Below are 18,189 nucleotides of genomic sequence, written 5' to 3' on the forward strand. Positions count from 1 at the left end.
GACCCGGCCGGTTGTGATATCCAGACACGCAGATATCGATCGCCTTGCTCAAATTATCATCCATCGGTTTTGTTTGGTAAAGAGGAGGAGCCAATCTTAACTTGAAAAAATTTCATTTCCTTTCCTCTCCTTCCCCTCCCAAAATATATACATGGATGGCGCCGACAACTAACACCATAAATTTATCGTATGTATATCACATATATAAAATCTAACACTTTATTATATTCACATTACCCTACGATAGATAGAATCACGTAGCTAGTTGGGGGAGCAGGCGACTTAGAAGATAAGGTTTATAAAATGGCTTTAAAACACAGCGGTAATGGATTCAACTCACTCTATCTCAAAAGAAGGGATACCACACATACATAGATAACTAGGTTTCTAAACCGAGAAATAAAAAACCAACACAACGTTCGGTGAAGCCTTTTTATACTGAACCGTCACGTGAAATGAGTACGTTCAAGGTTGTACGTCACGTAGACAAACTAGGATGTACACACTTGAAGGGGTGTGTAATAAAGAAAGACGGCAGGGAGGACCTTCCTACCCCGGATATATAAAACCAAAGCCTTATGGAAAAGTTACCTACGGGACTTAAGGAAAATTTATCGTAGAAAGAAGAGAAGAAAAAGTTTGAAGTAGAAAGGGTAGATCATTACAACATCCACCAATTCTCTTCCAACATACAAAGAAAACCAATATAATAATAATAAGCCTTTTATTCTGAACTTCTGTTAGGTATATTAATATTAGAAATGTTTTGTTTGTTATAATATATCCCGAAGCTCATTGGCCTCCTCTAACTTTTTTTCTTCGCATCTCACTAATGCCCAGGATATCCCATTTTATTTCTTCGAGAGCTATTTCTAGCTCGTGTAGGCTTTCTTCGGTTCTAAGGGTTCTCGTATTTAAAGTTGCAATATTGAGTATTTTTTTTCTTCTTATTCTCAGAGGGTCCTGGTCTATAACTCTATAATGCATCAAGAAAACCAACCATCATCATCACTTTTGGCTCTACAACCCTTGGTGGGTCTTGGCCTCCTCAAGAGTCTTCCTCCACTCATCTCGGTCCCGCGCCAGCTCTCTCCAGTTTCGAAGCTCCAAGGCAGACAAATCTTTGAGGACGTTGTCGCTCCATCTTAAACTTGGCCTTACCAGGCTCCTTCTCCCTAGCGGTCTTGAGCTCAGCAGGGACTTTGGTTCTTGATGCTCGGTCATTCTCTCCGCATGACTACCCACCGAAGTCTTCCCAGTTTTATGAACTATGAACAAGAAAACCAATAATATATACTAAATATATAAAAAAATATATATTCAAACTTTTTAAAAGTGTAAAACATGAACATCTAAACACCCTGTAGAGTTGTTCAAAACTCCAATTACCCAGTCAAACGCTCGTTATTCTGAAGTATATATTCCAATCCCTTGAAACGAGATTCCGCCCATCCATTTTAATTAATCCCAAACCAATGTATTGAATTTTAATGACTTTTTGGAATAAAACTATTTCCAACGCCAGGAATAATTACTATTAAAGTTATTCATAAAATTAATATATTTATTAAAATTTACTATCGGTAATTAATTTTCAATAAATGTTTAATTTTTTGAAGCAAATATTCATTAAATACATTGTTGTATATTTAGTAAATATAGGTATGGGTACCACCGCTGAGTGAAATTATTTTTCACGGGGCCTCCTGGGGTTAACGTTAAAATGTTTCCTGCAAAAGTGTTTTATTTTTTATTGAAAAAGGTACACATAAAATACTACTAACATTAAGTTTCTACACATTATGATAGTTGAATACTGCTCTTCCCATGGAAGCATTAGCTTGCGTTTTGGAAGAGGAGTGTACAGTACATTATTGTAGTTATTTATAAGTAATTAATAATATGATAAATTCATGTTGTGCTGTAGTAAACACATTGCAGTGAGAAAGTCGCTTTTTTCCACCCACAGGTAAATTTTGGTTCTTGACAAAATTTTGCACACGCAAATAATGTTTAACTCTGATTAAAAAAAACTCTCCGTAAAACCCGGGCAACGCAAGAGATTTTAACTAGTGCTCGTGGTCGGGAAGTTTGAAGAGTGGATGTAGCTAACGCGTTTGAAATTCCTTCAAACTTCCAATCCGTGTACTAACGAGTCTTCAATACTAAATATTAATACTGCTGCCAAGTTGAATGCAAAAGGAGCACAAAATATCGATATTGGTCAAATTGATGAATCGGATATAAAATCTTCCATTCGGAAACTGAAAAATACACAGTCACTTGGTCCAGATTGTCTTCGGGCATTCTTCTTTAAAGGTTGTGCCGAGTTTTTAAACTGCCACCAAGCTTCTTATTTAACCTTTCCCTAGAAACTGGTGCATTTCCAGATTTGTAATATCAACTAATTTATCCGAATTATAGAAGCGGTACAAAGACTTCTATGAAAAATTTTTGACCTGTGGCAATATTATCTGCATCGGCCAAATTGTTCTAATCGATTCATCATAAATTAACACTACCACACGTAGAACCGTTTTTAATTTATGAACAGCATGAATTTAGGAAAGATTGATCGTAGGTCAAGTTAGTTATAGTTGTTTCTGTAAGAAACAAACCAATTGGTGTCTACGGATTACGTATCAAAATCATTATACAAAGGCCATCAAGTAAATTGTTCATAAAATGACTTGTCAAATGCCTTAGATACTGTTAATCACGACGTCTTACTCAATAAACTTGCTATAATAGGATTCTCCATAAGTCTGCTCACTTTTTTTGCTAGCTATCTCACAGATGGGAAACAGTTTGTATCTTACGGATTATTCCAATCTATACATTTTGCTGTACGATCGGGAGTACCCCAAGGCAGTACTTTAGGCCCACTCCTCTTTTTCATATTTACTAACGACATTTCAGAAGTAATTCTGCACTCTAGGTGTCTTCTCTTTGCTAATTATCTAAAACTTTTCTTAGAAATACTAACTTTAGAAGAGTGCAATCAATTCCACTCAGACATTGATAGAATTGTTGATTGGAGTCAAATGAATAGGATTGAGTTTAATGTAAAATTTTGTCATTCTCTCGAACGTGAAGTATCTTCTTTGATAGTAGGTTGATATTTCATACTCATATTGAGACGGCTTGTAGCCGTCACTTCACTGAGAATGCTGCGCTTTGTTCTACGCACTAAAATGATTTTTAGAGATACCCGGGTTCTCATAGTTTTATTTAATTTTTCAATAAGGAGTAGACTTGCAAGTGGGTCAGTAATTTGGACTCCACACCAGGAAAAGTATTCTCTCATGTAGGAGAAAGTTCAGAAGAAACTCTTGAGATTTCTCTACATGAGGGAGTATGGCTACTACTCGTGGCTTTATCCTACTGACGTTCTTTTGAATATGCTCGGAATGAACCATCTACAGGTCAGGAGGGATGTGCACATTGCTGCAAATTTCTCCAGACTGGTTCAGGATGTTTTGAAAACTCGGTCATCATGAAGAGCATTCATTTTATTTTCCCGATGGTTATCTCCGTCACCGACAGCAAAGACTATTATATCTCCCGGCCTGCAGGACTAACCTGTCCATGGTCATGCCGGTGGGGAGAGCAATCTTGCTGTTGAATAGAATCAATTCGGATGTGGACCTTTTTAGCATCAATAAAGCTGCCTTTGAAAGGCTAGCTCTATTATTTATAGTATAGTTGATATACCCACTGTTTAAATGCAGGTATGTAAGATTTTTTAAGAACAAATGTATCTTATAAACGCATTAAAATTATCAATTTTATTAAGTTTTGAAAATTAATAAATTGAATTGAATTTAATTGAGCTAGACCAAGCCAATTTTTTTATCAGTGGCCGATTGCGTAACCAAATTTGCAAAGCGCCTTCTTATGAAATTGATTCGTTTTGGTAAAAAATAATATTTCCTGCTGAATTTGAATAACGATGTCGGCGATAAAACATCCGAACCCTTTTATGATAATCTCCGTGAAATATCAAATAAATTACAGATTATGAGTTTTTTCTCTCTTTTAATAATATATTATTATAACGTTTGCCGTTCAAAGATCAATTGGCAACGAAGAAAAACTTTAGAAATTGAAAGATGAAAGGATGATAATCATGAAATATTACGGGTTACTCCGGGTTAAGAATTTATTAGAAAGGTTCTATTGAAGGGATAGTAAAAACGGACTCATTTAAATTTTTATGTCATTTTCATGATTGTGAAAAGTTATTGGGGTTGTTAATACAGCCTTCCTCTTCTACATCGCTTCCCCCTCCCTGTACCCTTCAGCCTCTCAACATACTCACTTACTTACTCGCTCTCCCCAAATATAAAACTACTGTGTTTGAGTGTAGTTATAGCTATTCTTCGTCAAAGCTTTGGAACGAAGGACCACTGTCAATTCGAATATCGACATCGTTGCATTGCTCCAAAAAGCTTTGCTGCGAATGGTTGCTATGTTACAATGAAGGGGATACTTAGGTACCTACATGTGGTTGCGATTATTGTTTATTTTTTTTATTTTTTTTATTTATGTCTATTCTTGAATACACATTTTACAAATGATTACATTGGTTTATATTGTAGTACAGAGAAAAAAGTACAGAAAAAATGTATAAAAAATAAAGAACATAGGTTGATATAAGTAAAACTGTGTGTGGGTAATATTGTATGTTCCGTGAACACCTCACTAGGAGAACCTGTGCTGAGGTATTAACATGTTTGTGATTAAGTGTGACAGGTATTTAAGTGTTATAGTAGAAAGTTAAATTTTTTTTCACAGACATATATTGAAACATGAAAACACACATTTATATTTATAAAAAAAGGTTTAATTTATCTTTAAAAAAAATTAATATCACCTTTCAAATGTTATAACTTCAATTCATATTACAACCAAAATTAACGTCACAATCCTCTTTTAAGTTTATATTTATTGTACTGTATTTATGTTAATTACTGAAACATGAATTAATATAAACATGAAATAATTGTGAAATAACTCCTACGCCAAGCTCAAGAGCTAGCACTCTTCATTGGAGTAGAAATTCAATAACATATGTTTTTCACTATTACCTATTATTACCTAATTTTATGTACAATGTAACAATGTTATAAGTTAAACAATAAAAAATAAAAATAAATAAAATTTGTGAGTGTATGTATTTTTGGATAATTCTTGAAGAACGTGTTTAATATTTAATTTTACTTATTATATTTTGGTTATGTTTGGTTTGGAATTATAATCTTTTGAATAAAGTGAATATCTTGATTTTTTATTCAGGCTACGATATGTTTTTTGAGAAGGTTTGTAGATGTTTTTATATTGTTATTTTGAATTTTTTTTGTCAATAGAATTTATGTTAAAAAATATGTAAAATTTATCTATTGGCAAATAAATGTTTGATTATTATTATTATACTTTAATTGGGAATGCGATAGTTTCACTGGCACCGGTTCGCAGTGAACAGTTTTGACTCTTGTTTGGTATTCGCATTAAGACTTATCGAAAATGCATACAATTCACAATTATATATTAAAAAATTGAAAAGTAAATGAAAACTAACTTTCACAGCTAATATTAAAAACGTGTTATGGACGGTATAACAAAAAAATAACCCGTAAATAACACAGCTTTTTTACTACATACATCTATTTTCCATTTCTTGGGCCAGCTAGTAACTAATTTAAAAGTTTGTTTTTGTTTTTACTGAGGATTGAACCTTCCTCCCCAGGGACTGGGGCTGGGGACTGGACTCAACGCCGCTAACACTTAAGCAAAATTCTAATAAAATAGTACTGACATTTATTTAATTTATTATCTGCCTAATTTTTTTTAATACAATGTCATCTAATGTCAGAATAATGCGTTTGCGCGCTTGTGTTTATGAGTGACACGAAAATTGATATAATGCATTGTCATCGACAGCGAGTGTATCTACCGAGTTACAGCTTGATTGGATGTCGGGAAGTGTATTAATTTCCACTTCAAAATTCTATTTTATTCATTCAATCAAGTAAATAATATCGAAATTCAAATAGATTAATGTAAAATGAAAATACTGGGTTTTCCAATAAGAGGTGTTATTTTGAAATTCAATCGTAAAATATCAATGGTTTCGTTGCTTGTGTGGCACGTAGCGCCGTTTTGTTGAAAGTAAACGTTGTCCAGATCAATATCATCCAATTTCGGTCATAAAAAATAATTAATCATCTCTCAATAGCGCAATCCATTCACCGTAACTGTTGCTACAGCCTTATTTTCAAAAAAGTAAGGTCCAATGACTCCGTCAGACCATAAACCGCACCAAACAGTCACCCGTTGAAGATAAAGAGGCTTTTCAACAATAATTCTTGGGTTTTTCGAGCCCCAGATGCGACAATTTTGCTTGTTGACGAAGCCACCGAGGTGGAAATGGGCCTCATCACTCAAGATGATTTGCATTTGATTCACTCAAGTGAATTTTAATAATTTCAATGCGTTGTTGAAGCGTGTATCGTTCCATTTTTATTGATGACGTAGTTTCTACTTGTCAAATGTCAAAAAATAACAGCTTCAAAAGTAACATCTACCGAAATAGCGGGCTATTCAAAATAACACCTCTTATTGGCAAACCCTGTATAATAGTAATAGAATAATACACTATATATAACATGTTAAATTTTATAACTAAATAAAATAAACTTACAGTTGGGAGCAATTGGGACAATTTAAAACGAGTATATCTGACGAGTTTCAGCTCGATAGAATTTCGGTAAGCGCGTTAATCGATAAGCGTTCAATCATTCACGAAAACAAAATCAAAATTCTAATAAAATGCTAAAAAATATATATGTAAATCTCAGAGTTCATTAATTCCTTTCCACAAAGACTTGACAGTAATGTAAAAAAAATGAAAGAATAACTATTCATTGTAATTAATTTCAATGCTCTTCAGAATAAAAATAAGGAATGCACTTTTTATCTCTCTGCCTCTCCATTTAAGTTTTCCGGAGCTTCGTCTCCGTATTGGATCGTTCCTTTTTTCGCTTCGGACAATTTCGTGCACATTCTTGGCTCGGTTCCATATCTGCTACCAGCTATTCGCTACTTGCTGGTGTTCGCACTGAAGAAGAAGTTGAACGGACGAATAAAAAGAGAAAAACTTAACATACAGGGTGTTCAGGATAAGAAATTATAAATTAGTACTTAGTTTATCGCTTATCTGAATTCTTTACACCTTCCTACCAAGAGTGGAAGATGCTTTCACGATAGCCCTGGTGTGACTATTATACGAGTGCATTGCGTAAAATGGCCTAAGCCGTATTTAGTAACTAGATTTCAATAGCCAGGTAACCCCTCCTTCTTCTTTCATATCTTCTTACCACTAGCTTAAGCTTCTCAGCATACCCCAATTCGAAATGCCATAATCTCACTGAATCCAGACGGTTAGGAGCAGTTGGGACTCTTGTGCAGTGTTCACACAAAACAAAAATAACACTTACATACAAAGCAAATTTGAGTTTATTGAACAAAATTCACGCAAGACACAACAGAAATTAGTATATATTTCATTAAATAGTTGTATGTGCCATTAGTAGCTGTATGACATGTTTGCATAAGAAAAAGGGTGTTTCTTTAAAATGTGAAATCTGAAGTCCCCGGCGTTATCCGGGCTTTAAATATAGTATTTTCGAAAAAAATTAAGATGTAGACAGTAACCTTCCTCTTAACACTATAGATTTAGTTGAAAAATCAAATTCACGCCACCCGTCCACTACAGACCCCATTTCTTTTATACAGCGTTTTCCAATAAGAGGTGTTATTTTGAATAGCCCGCTATTTCGGTAGATGTTGCTTTTGAAGCTGTCATTTTTTGACATTTGACAAGTAAAAACTACGCCATTAATAAAAATGTTACGATACACGCTTCAACAACGCATTGAAATTATTAAAATTCACTTGAGTGAATCAAATGCAAATCATCTTGAGTGATGAGGCCCATTTCCGACTCGGTGAAACCGTTGAAACGGCTCGAAAAACCCAAGAATTATTGTTGAAAAGCCTCTTTATCTTCAACGTGTGACTGTTTGGTGCGGTTTATGGTCCAGCGGAGTCATTGGACCTTACTTTTTCGAAAATAAGGCTGGAGCAGTAGTTACGGTTAATGGATCGCTATCGAGAAATGAATAATCATTTTTCATGACCTTTTACTAAAACAAAACGGCGCTACGTGCCACACAAGCAACGAAACCATTGATCTTTTAAGATTGAATATCAAAATAACACCTCTTATTGGAAAACCCTTTAAATACTCGTAAATAGACAGAAGATTGTTTTTTCAATAATACATTTTTTGGATTGTGATTTTTTTGTTGTTGTTGTTTCATTGTTCGCATAAATTATTTTTATTTGATTGTGTGGCTTAATATTGTCGCCGTGGGATGTTTTCACAAACTTAATGTGTGGAAGATTTATAGTTATTTTTTCAGATTATGATTATCGCACTAAATTTTTTTAATTTTTCGTTCGTAATTATTGATTTCAAAAAAGATATAAAACCGCACATTCCGAAACAGTTCCAATTGGTTAAAACGTTATCATGACGTAGAAGACGCCAATGTCCGGCAAGACGGCTGTCACCAACGTCGCCAGGCGTGACGTCAACGCCGCCGAATTCACGAGTAAAAACGTACATAACGTTTGGGCGGCATATAATTATAATAAATCGTAAATAGAAAAACTAGTTGACGTCATTCAATATCTTCACTGCCGTAATTAATTTCTTGGGTAAAAAAATATTCTATAAGAAACGATTTTTTTAACTAAAATACTTTTTTTTTGTTTGAATGGGGATTAAACTTTCCTTGAACTTTCCTTAAGCTTTGGAGGCAGAAACTCTACCAAGCTCGACAAACGCTGATCGGGTAGGGCCGATATTTATTTCGCATATTAACTGCTGTAATGTTATCCAATTTCAGAGAAATTCGTACGTGTCCAGTGTGTGTGAATGATTGCCACTAAAATCACAATTGAAAAAGACCGACATTTATTTCGTTTATTTACTGCTGTAATGTCATCTAATTTCAGAGAACTGCGTGTTTTTGCGAGTATGTATGTGAGTCATTGCCACCAAAAGTTTGTAAAATGCATTGCAATCAACAACGAGTCTGTTTGCCAAGTTTCAGTTCTATCCGATATCGGGAAGTGGGAGATACTCGTTACAGAAAATAAAAGTGAATTTCAAAGAGATGTCTTTAAAAAATTAAACATCTTTGGGGAGATGTTATTTGGGTACTAAACGGCGCTATAAAAGTTGACAAAAAAATAAAAGTTGATTAATGTAGTGTCGGTAATATGGTAAAGTTAGTTTTAGCAATTAATCACAGGTGGCATAGCTTGTACAGCAAGTGATGCGCGCGCACGCCAGGTTCCGAATGGTTCCGATTAACATTCCCGAACCTTAGCCGATCGTAGGGTGCAGAGCGCAGTGTTATGAACTGTTTCGTAAGAATAACTTATGAGACTCAGTAAGAATGGACGTCAGTCAAGTAATTACTACTTTGTAATTCTTTATCGTATATAAATTATCTTGTAATCTAGACTAACCGTCAAATCATTGAAGTCTCCTGTAATACACATTGAAATGGGAATCTCAATATTATTAGTAATTGAAAGAATTTAAAATTAATAATGTTTCATGAACATTTCAATCACCCTGTGCAGTAGAGTCTAGCCCCAATGTGTCTGTCTGGTGTCTGTTGGTTTAAGAATTTCTGTGTACTTTCCTTGCTCCTTTGTTTCTGACTTCCTTTCTTTTCCCAACCAACCAAAATATCGGCTGTGCACGATACGACGAAACCCAGTCTTGCTACCGTGTACTTATGTGAACAATAATTATTACTCATTAAGTTACCTTAAAATCTAATATATTGGATAATCTACATCTCTGCCACAGGTCAACCCTCGTGGTTCGCTGCGTTTGGTGACTGGGTGTCCGGGTTTATGTGGTGAGGTTTGTCTACTGCGAGCATATACTGACTGAGGTAGTTGGATGGATGGATTCATACGTCCTGGACTTACTGAGCCATGGTTCCCACCCAACCTTACCTTTTCCATCCCAAAACTACCTCAACTTCCATTTCTCAAGAAGATCCTCAACATAACATTTCAAAAGTTGAAATGGAATACGAGAGAAATCATTTTCCTCAGAACTTCCTGTGTGAATGTAACAAACTAATTGCATTTAAAATAAATGACAATTACTTGATGGAAGAGTTATTATATATTTTATGTATAAACCGGCTTTTGCGTAGCGTAGTACGGATCCGTGATGACACTCTTTCACGGAACGATGCTTAATTTGGTGAGCCTCGTGACTCCTTGATCCGACCGCCAAAACTCTGTGAGGTGTGTTCCTATTCTTACAAAAAATTGGCAATGGCTCTTGTGTACTTTCATTTTCATCTTCCAGGCTTTTCGTACAGACAGCTACTAATACGGCCGGTGTACGCATTAGCAGTCATTATGAGTAACGTTTTCCACCATACGCTCGTATAATATTTATTCAGCGATTATGAGAAGATGGCTTAGGTTTTTACAACCTTGTCTGTGGAATTATTTATTTATTTATTCACCCCGTAAATGCTTTTACAAAAATACAATGTCGCCCGAAATACTAATACAAATTTAAAATATCTCCCGAGTAAAAATAAATGCCGCCAACGGGAATTGAACCCGTGCCTTCTGATGTCCGGTCAGGTGCTTTGTAACAATGAGCTATGTCGGTTTATTTCTAACCTGCCAAATGATTCAATACGTACTAGAACCTCAATCAATAATTACTGCTTATTATATTTTTCCACCTCTAAACAATCAAATTTATTTTTGTAGGAAAGGCTTTGTTAGTGCTAAATTTCTCTCTAGATGGCGCCGAGACATAAATATCTTCATTTATTGGTGAAATATTTTTGACTTGACAAATATTATATATTTTGTTAATGATAAACTAATGTTTATAAGACAAGGTTTTATGCATAGCATTAAGGATAACAAATAATTAGACTAATTATTGCTTATAATTATTTGTTATCCTTTATGCTATGCATAAAACCTTGTCTTATAAACATTACTTTATCATTAAAAAATAATAATAATAAAAGAATAATAAGAGTACAAGATAGGTACTATGAAAGTAGCAGCGGAACAATATTCAATAACAATCTTGATGTTAGTCAAATATATATGAAATCTTCGCGGTCGAGAGTGAAATCGTCGGTAGTTATTGATAACGGATGAATCAAGTTTTTTTGATTTGATTATGGGAATAATTACCGTTTTCGTCATTTCGTTCGGGATGTACCTATAACGAATAATTTTTTTAAATAGTTTTGCTTAGATAATATGAATCGCTGGCCCAGCATACTTAGGGGGTATTTCACTATGTCGGGCTAAATATCTGACTAGCTATCCATTGGCTGGCTTTAAAGATCAGAATAACTTCGTTATTCAACGGCGACCGTTTCACCATTGTTGCCGAGCTTCCGGATAGATAACACTCGAAATAGTCTGGCAACATCGCAAAATGTTTGCAGTTACTCCATCTACTGCCACGGCTGTCATGCGTCACAGTCCGCACACCGCAAAGTGTGCATTTTTTGGTTATGTTATGTTGATTATCAGGTCAATTAAGATAGATTCGTGTCAAATTATTACATTGTTTCTTATTTTGAACACAATCAAATAATTCAGGATGGATCATACAAGCATTCAAATTCATTCAACAAAATTCGACTCACTTCTCCGCTGTCAAACTCGGAATGTTTTGACGCCATCTTTGATTCGATGAATAGCGCCTAACGTGAGGTTCGAGCACTGATTAGTCAAATCGAACTTTAACCCGAGCGTTAGCGTTATTCAGATATAGTGAAAACGAAAAAATGACTAATCCGCGGATTAGTGCTTAGTCAGAACATAATCAGAGATAGTGAAATACCCCCTTAGTGTGCTCAAGAGCTATTTAGTCATGTCCTGTGGCTTTTCCTGTAACGATTTCTCTTACAGCTCTTTCTACCATTTGTGGAGTAATGCTGTTAGTGGTAATATTACCTTCGGTTTTCAAACTAAAATATACATTCAGAGATTTTTCCGCTACTTCTTCACCTGCCATGGAAAGGAAGTTACGAAATTCATTGGCAAAATTTTCCTTTCCTCTTACTCCATTCACACAGAGAGGTGTTTTCATATTGGTTTTCAATTCTGAAGAGGTAAGTATTTACTTTCGTCAAGTTGCTTTCTAGTGAAAGACCTGACAAGATAAGCCTAGTGGTACAATTACTAAAAATTACTGATATACCCGACCTTAAAGACATAGATGTGGACTTATGTATTTAACGGCAATAATTTTCAACACATAACTAGTTACATGGAAAACAAACTTGGAGGTGAGCATCCAAACGCTATAATATTTTAAGATGATTTGAATGCGAGACCCGTTCATAGCTACATACCCAAGGTCTCGATAGCATACTAATTCAGGGCAACTCCGAGTGAAATTTAATTTCTGGCAACACTGCGCGTTATAGCAACACCGTGTATTAATATAACGTTAATTAACAAAACAAATTACTTCGCTTAATATGAAATTTCGACTAAAAAACTGTGAAAGATGCAGAAAAACGAAATTGCCACTAAGAATTTCAAAACTTCTTGACTGGTATTGCAGCGTATGTTGACTCGAACACAAATAGATTGCTTGATTATGGCATATTTTAAACTTGTTTTTCGACTCAATAAAAGGAATTATCATTGAAGAAGAAGATAATACTAATAAATCTAAACGAAACATGAAACAGAACAAGACACATAAAAATAAAAATAAAACGATCACACCTAGGAATCGAAACCAGGATCTCTTGTCTGATTGTTGATATAATGTATTGTCATTGACAACAAGTCTGAGTTTCAGCTCGATTTAACAACGGTAAAGGGGTTAATTTCACTTGCGAAATTTGCATTAATTTACTACCGAAAACAAAAGTGAAATTTGATTTCGTTAAAGTTTTTTTAAACGCTTTATGCAAACAATGCATCTGTGAGAGTACAGGGTTCACATCAACATTATCTGTGATACCTGTACAATTAGTTTTGATATTTCATCCTTATTTCAGTAAAAGTATCAAATTGCGATGCACAAGGTTCAAATTGCCGTGCACTCGCGTGGCCCTAAGCACCGCGCAGTTGATTTAATCCACAGCACGCCTGCAAGGAAACACGAACCTTAATGAATAGCTGCATCAGATCGTAATCAACTCTGCATACAATGTTGCATTTAACCCTCGATGTACCAAGACATCCATTATGGATTTTCTAGTATCTCATGGCATGTGAATCAAGTGAATCAGATACTTGAGTCGGGCCATGTCAAGAGTCATAATAATAGAAGAGTATGTATCAGACGATGTATGAATGTGAATGAGGCAAGAGATGTGTGACAAAACCGACTTGTTTGGCGGTCCGTCCTCTCTGCCTACTCCTGCAGTAAAAGGCGTGATGGTTAGTTAGTTAGTTATAAAATACGGGTTCAAATGTTATTATTAGAAATAATAATTTCATTTTTGAAATATTAAAATATTTTAATGCAAACATAAAAAGGATTAAATTTGGCCACCTTACGTATTAACATTTTAAATGAAAACATAAAAAGTATTAAAAATGGCCACCTTACGTATTAAAGTATTGAATGCAAACATAAAAAGGACTAAAAAATGGCCACCTTACCTATTTTCTTACGTATTAAAATTTTGAAATCAAACATAAAGAGGTCCATTAAAGAATATTTTTCTGATGGTTTATGAATAATATTTATTTCTCTAATGTTTATATCTCAATTATGATTTGATTTATATCTACAACCTCTCTCCATGGCTATAAATGTATTGTTTTGTAAATTTTTCGTTTTATATAATCTTTTGTTTTGTATAAATTATTTAATTCATATTCCTTTCTCACAAATTTAAATGACTTGTTCCATATTATGCTGTCTCAGTAGAGGTAAAGTCATAAGGAGGAAATCCATAATTGGTTTTATTTTACTGTATAATACTTACGTAAAAACTGATTAAATGTAAACTGTCGATTTCACGAAAATGAATAAATAAATAAATTAATTATATAAAAAAATTATGACGTTGGGGAGGTTAAAACATATTTCCTTTCATATAAGAAGCTATTCCGGAGAAACTACATAGGAGATATTATATTTAAAAATTTCATTAAAATATGAACAATAAAAATAGTGTCAGGCAGTGTAACGCGGCAATTGGTGTTTTACACCCGGAATCCTAAGAGTATTTATAATTTGCTGGAAATGAATTACAAAATGTGAGGGTTTTGGAAAAATATATATACCTATATATATTGGAATTTCGAGTTTTTTTTCTTGATTGAATTTATAAATAAATTAATGAATGAAATGAAAACTTGGAAGTGGAAATTAACCCACTTCCTGACATCTGATCTAACAAACAAACACGTATACACGCGCGGACATGTGCGTATTTATCTGAAATTGGATAACATTATATTAAAAACTTACAGCAGTTAAAATAATAAATAAATATCGATGCTATTTAATTGGGATTTGGCTTAGGTGTTAGCGCCGTTAGCGGTGTTCATTTATTTAAGACCATCCCTGGGGAGGAAGATTCACTCCTATTGAACAAAAATGAAATTTAAAAAATCTTTCTAGGCGGCCAAAGAGATGGCGCGACTAAGTCGAATTGCAAGTAGATAGATGTATTATATTAAAATATAGCATTATAGGATTCATATGTCTTATACTGATTTATACATGTGGAAATTCTAACTATACAATTGTAAATGTTCTCCAAAATGCACTGGAAAGAATCTCAGACTTGTGATGTCCCGAAAAAAACCATTCATCTGTTCTGAATGCAATTACTAATGTTATCCAAATTGACCCTGGTAATAAATTACATCTTTACGATTCTTTCAAGGATAAAGAAACCATCCTGTCACTTCGAATGCAATCAACAATATTCTCAAAATTTGTTTTGACAGCATCGCCATTCCATTGTAAGAATATTATGTACTAAATACACAATTTGGCTGTCCTGAAACGGGAATCCTTCCCAGTTGGACAGACAAAGGTTCATGTTGTTTTGTATTGTTTGTAATTTATATATATAAAATAAATAAATACATTTAATAAAATAAATACAAGTCGATTTTTTTAATATTACTGATGCGAAAAAAATTCAATCGCATTGTTTGATTGGTTTGTATCACTGTGAACATTGTAGTGAAAAGAAAAGATTATATAGAATATTATGAATTTAATAAAATAAAAACTTCACAACTTTATACCACCATATGCCATTAGAAGCACAAGAAAACAATAATTTTATCTTTACAGCTGTTGAAAAGTAAGTTAATACCCAAGGATTCAAAGTCAAGACTAACCCCGCAGGCTCTCTCAATATAAACGAATTCAGCAAACATCAATTTAAAACATTGAGAACGGAAATCCATTCGCAGATTGCTTTTTGGCTTATCTTAAAATATAATGATTAAAACTTCGGATTATTTTCGATGATAAGCGCGCTTTTCGAAGTTGTCAATACTGCTTGAAAGACAGGCTTAAAGGTTAAATTTAGGGAATTTGAATGACTTACACTTTTTTAAGTTTAATATGTTTTAAATTAAATAATAAACACGAAAACATGTCTAAATTAGAAATAAATGGCGCTGGATCTACGATAGATGCCAAATAAATTTGAAACCGAGGCGGAAATCGTAAAAGGTGAATCGTTTATCATTTGGGGTTGTTTCGAAAACTTTGATATTTTGGCGAGCATAGGGTCTGACATAGAATCTTCCTTATCGTCTGGTTCCTGATAACTATCGAAGACGGTGTCAGCATAAATTGTTTTATCTTTCTGCCTGAACTACAGAACTAACTTTTCGATGGCTATATATTGTTGTTGTATTATATTATATTGTTGGTGAATAAAATCGCTTCTGAGTTATTTTAAACCAATTTTTGAGGCGAGATTCAAGGGTTTAATAAATTTGTTTCTATTATTGGAACTGATTGCAGTTTCATAGACTTATTACTGTCGTCTAGATGTTTTAATGTAATCTCTCAGTCGTATATCAGTGGTCTCACAATCAACTCTCTGTCCTCTCTTAGTCGTCTTTCAGTCGTATGTCCATCTCTCAGCTTTCTTCAAGTCGTCCTTTAAGTCGTCTCTCAACCGTCTCTCAGTGGTCTCTCAGTCGTCTCTCAGCCTTTCATTCGTCTTTCAGTCGTCGTCCAGTAATATTTCAATCGTCTTTCATTCTCCTTTCATTCTTCTCTCAGTTGTCTTTCAATAATTTAACCACTGTATTGTCTTTGTTGCAGGTGCCACAAACTAACGATGGTTTTTTGAACTTCACATCTCTGAAGAGGGAGCACTCTGGTTGGTACAAGTGCACCGCCAATCACAGTCTCGGTGTCTTCTCTTCCATTGGATACTTTCTCAACGTCAGATGTAAGTAAACTAAAACACATGTATACATTTGTGATACGTAGATCGACTTATTTAGTATTAAGTAAAGACCGGTCGGTGGCCGAGTTGACATCGCGCTTGGGTCCCACTCAGACGTAGTGTGTTCAATTCTTCGGCTGGCTAAGTCCTCCATCACAACACAAGCAACATTTTCAGCTTATTGTGGTGGTAGTAGGAAATTTTCAAATATTGTCAGGTTATTCGTAGCCCGGGAATGTTTATCTTTCTTTTTAAAAATAAATTTAAAAAAAAAAACATGGTTAAAATCAATATGAAAAAAAGCTTTTCTGGTTTACCAAGAAAAGTTTTATCAGCATGGTCATATCAGTTTGTTTATTTAAAAAATAGAATACCTCAAAAAATAAGTGGAAATAGCAACACACGACAACTCTTACCAACTGAGGAACTGAACAAACTAATAAAAATGCAAGAAAAACCTTGGAAGTCGGTAATTGGAAAAATAAACAAGATTTAAACTTGAATCTATCGCCATCCAAAAATTAACTGTTTATTAAATATTGAAACATTTATAATAGTTTTTTGAAACGGCTGTGTAGGTATAATATAAAATCTGTATATGGGCTTATTTATCAGCTAAGTTCCACCTTTTATATCTCATTTTGTCTTCTTGTTAGCTGGCTTTGTTAATTCATTTGCAATGTTTTTAATATGTTCTCTATTTCTCCTGACATGAATGTAAATGTTGAACAATCTATGAATTACTGGATTAGCATTCATCTTGTTTTGTCTTTTTGTCATCTGGATTTATCCATTCATTTGCTATGCTTCTCAAAACGATCTCTATTTATCCTAGCTTTACTGGAATAAATTGTTTTGTCACTCTTTTAAATACCATACTATTAGCAATCTTGCAGTTGTCTTTTTACTATCCGACTGTTTCTAATAATTTGCTATGTTCTTAATCTGTTCTGTTTCTCCTAACATTACTGAAATAGTTAACTTTTTAAGTTACTGGTCTAATATTTTGGTTATCTACTTTCGTCTTTTCGTTATCTATCCTTGTATTTTCATCTGCTATAATCCTAATATTTTCTCTTCAGATTACTTACTTGTTTTGAAGCTTTTTAAATATTAATTTGTTTGTCCAGATGATATCATGGAACCCACAGAGGAGCCGGATGAAAACGAAAAACCAACTTCAGGACAAGTAGAGGTTGCTCTTGGAGGAGCGGTACAACTACAATGTCCTACAGGTAAGAACAACCTCTTATCAACTTGTAATGTTATATTATATTGTGTTCCCACAAACAGTTCTCCAACTCGTCGTGGAAGGAGATTTTAGAGAATAGGTTCTTTATATTAAATCAGAGATTTATTCAATACTTCGCGTATTACAATAGTGACTTCGATACAATAGTAGATCTGACTGGGAGCTGGCTAAAAGAGATTTGCTAACACCATGTTTGTCTGGAAGCAGCCTAACTGGCCCTAGCTACTACTTGCTACTAGCTGCCATCTTGCGGACTTCCGAGCAAGCTTTTCGCACTGCCCTCTATGGGTGCATCTGTGAAGCTCTTAGCTAACTCACTTCCCAACACTTATCAACCTTTATTCTTCCATCAATTCTTTTTATTATAAATTCATGAAGTTTTTTATGTAA

At 34.2% G+C, this 18,189-nt stretch overlaps 1 protein-coding gene across 1 annotated transcript in view; it reads left to right on the plus strand.

Moving 5' to 3' along the window:
• Nucleotides 1-18,189, plus strand: part of LOC149409569 (cell adhesion molecule 3-like) — a 491,423-nt gene that overhangs the window by 376,996 nt on the left and 96,238 nt on the right. The window contains exons 5-6 of the mRNA XM_089649447.1: nucleotides 16,421-16,550; nucleotides 17,678-17,782. Coding sequence (XP_089505573.1) covers nucleotides 16,421-16,550; nucleotides 17,678-17,782 — 235 coding nt within the window. The remainder of the gene's footprint in view (nucleotides 1-16,420; nucleotides 16,551-17,677; nucleotides 17,783-18,189) is intronic.

This window comes from Hesperophylax consimilis, chromosome 30 (genome assembly GCF_061612785.1).
Source record: "Hesperophylax consimilis isolate HC1 chromosome 30, BYU_Hcon_1.0, whole genome shotgun sequence".
In the NCBI taxonomy this organism is placed as follows: Eukaryota; Metazoa; Arthropoda; class Insecta; order Trichoptera; family Limnephilidae; genus Hesperophylax; species Hesperophylax consimilis.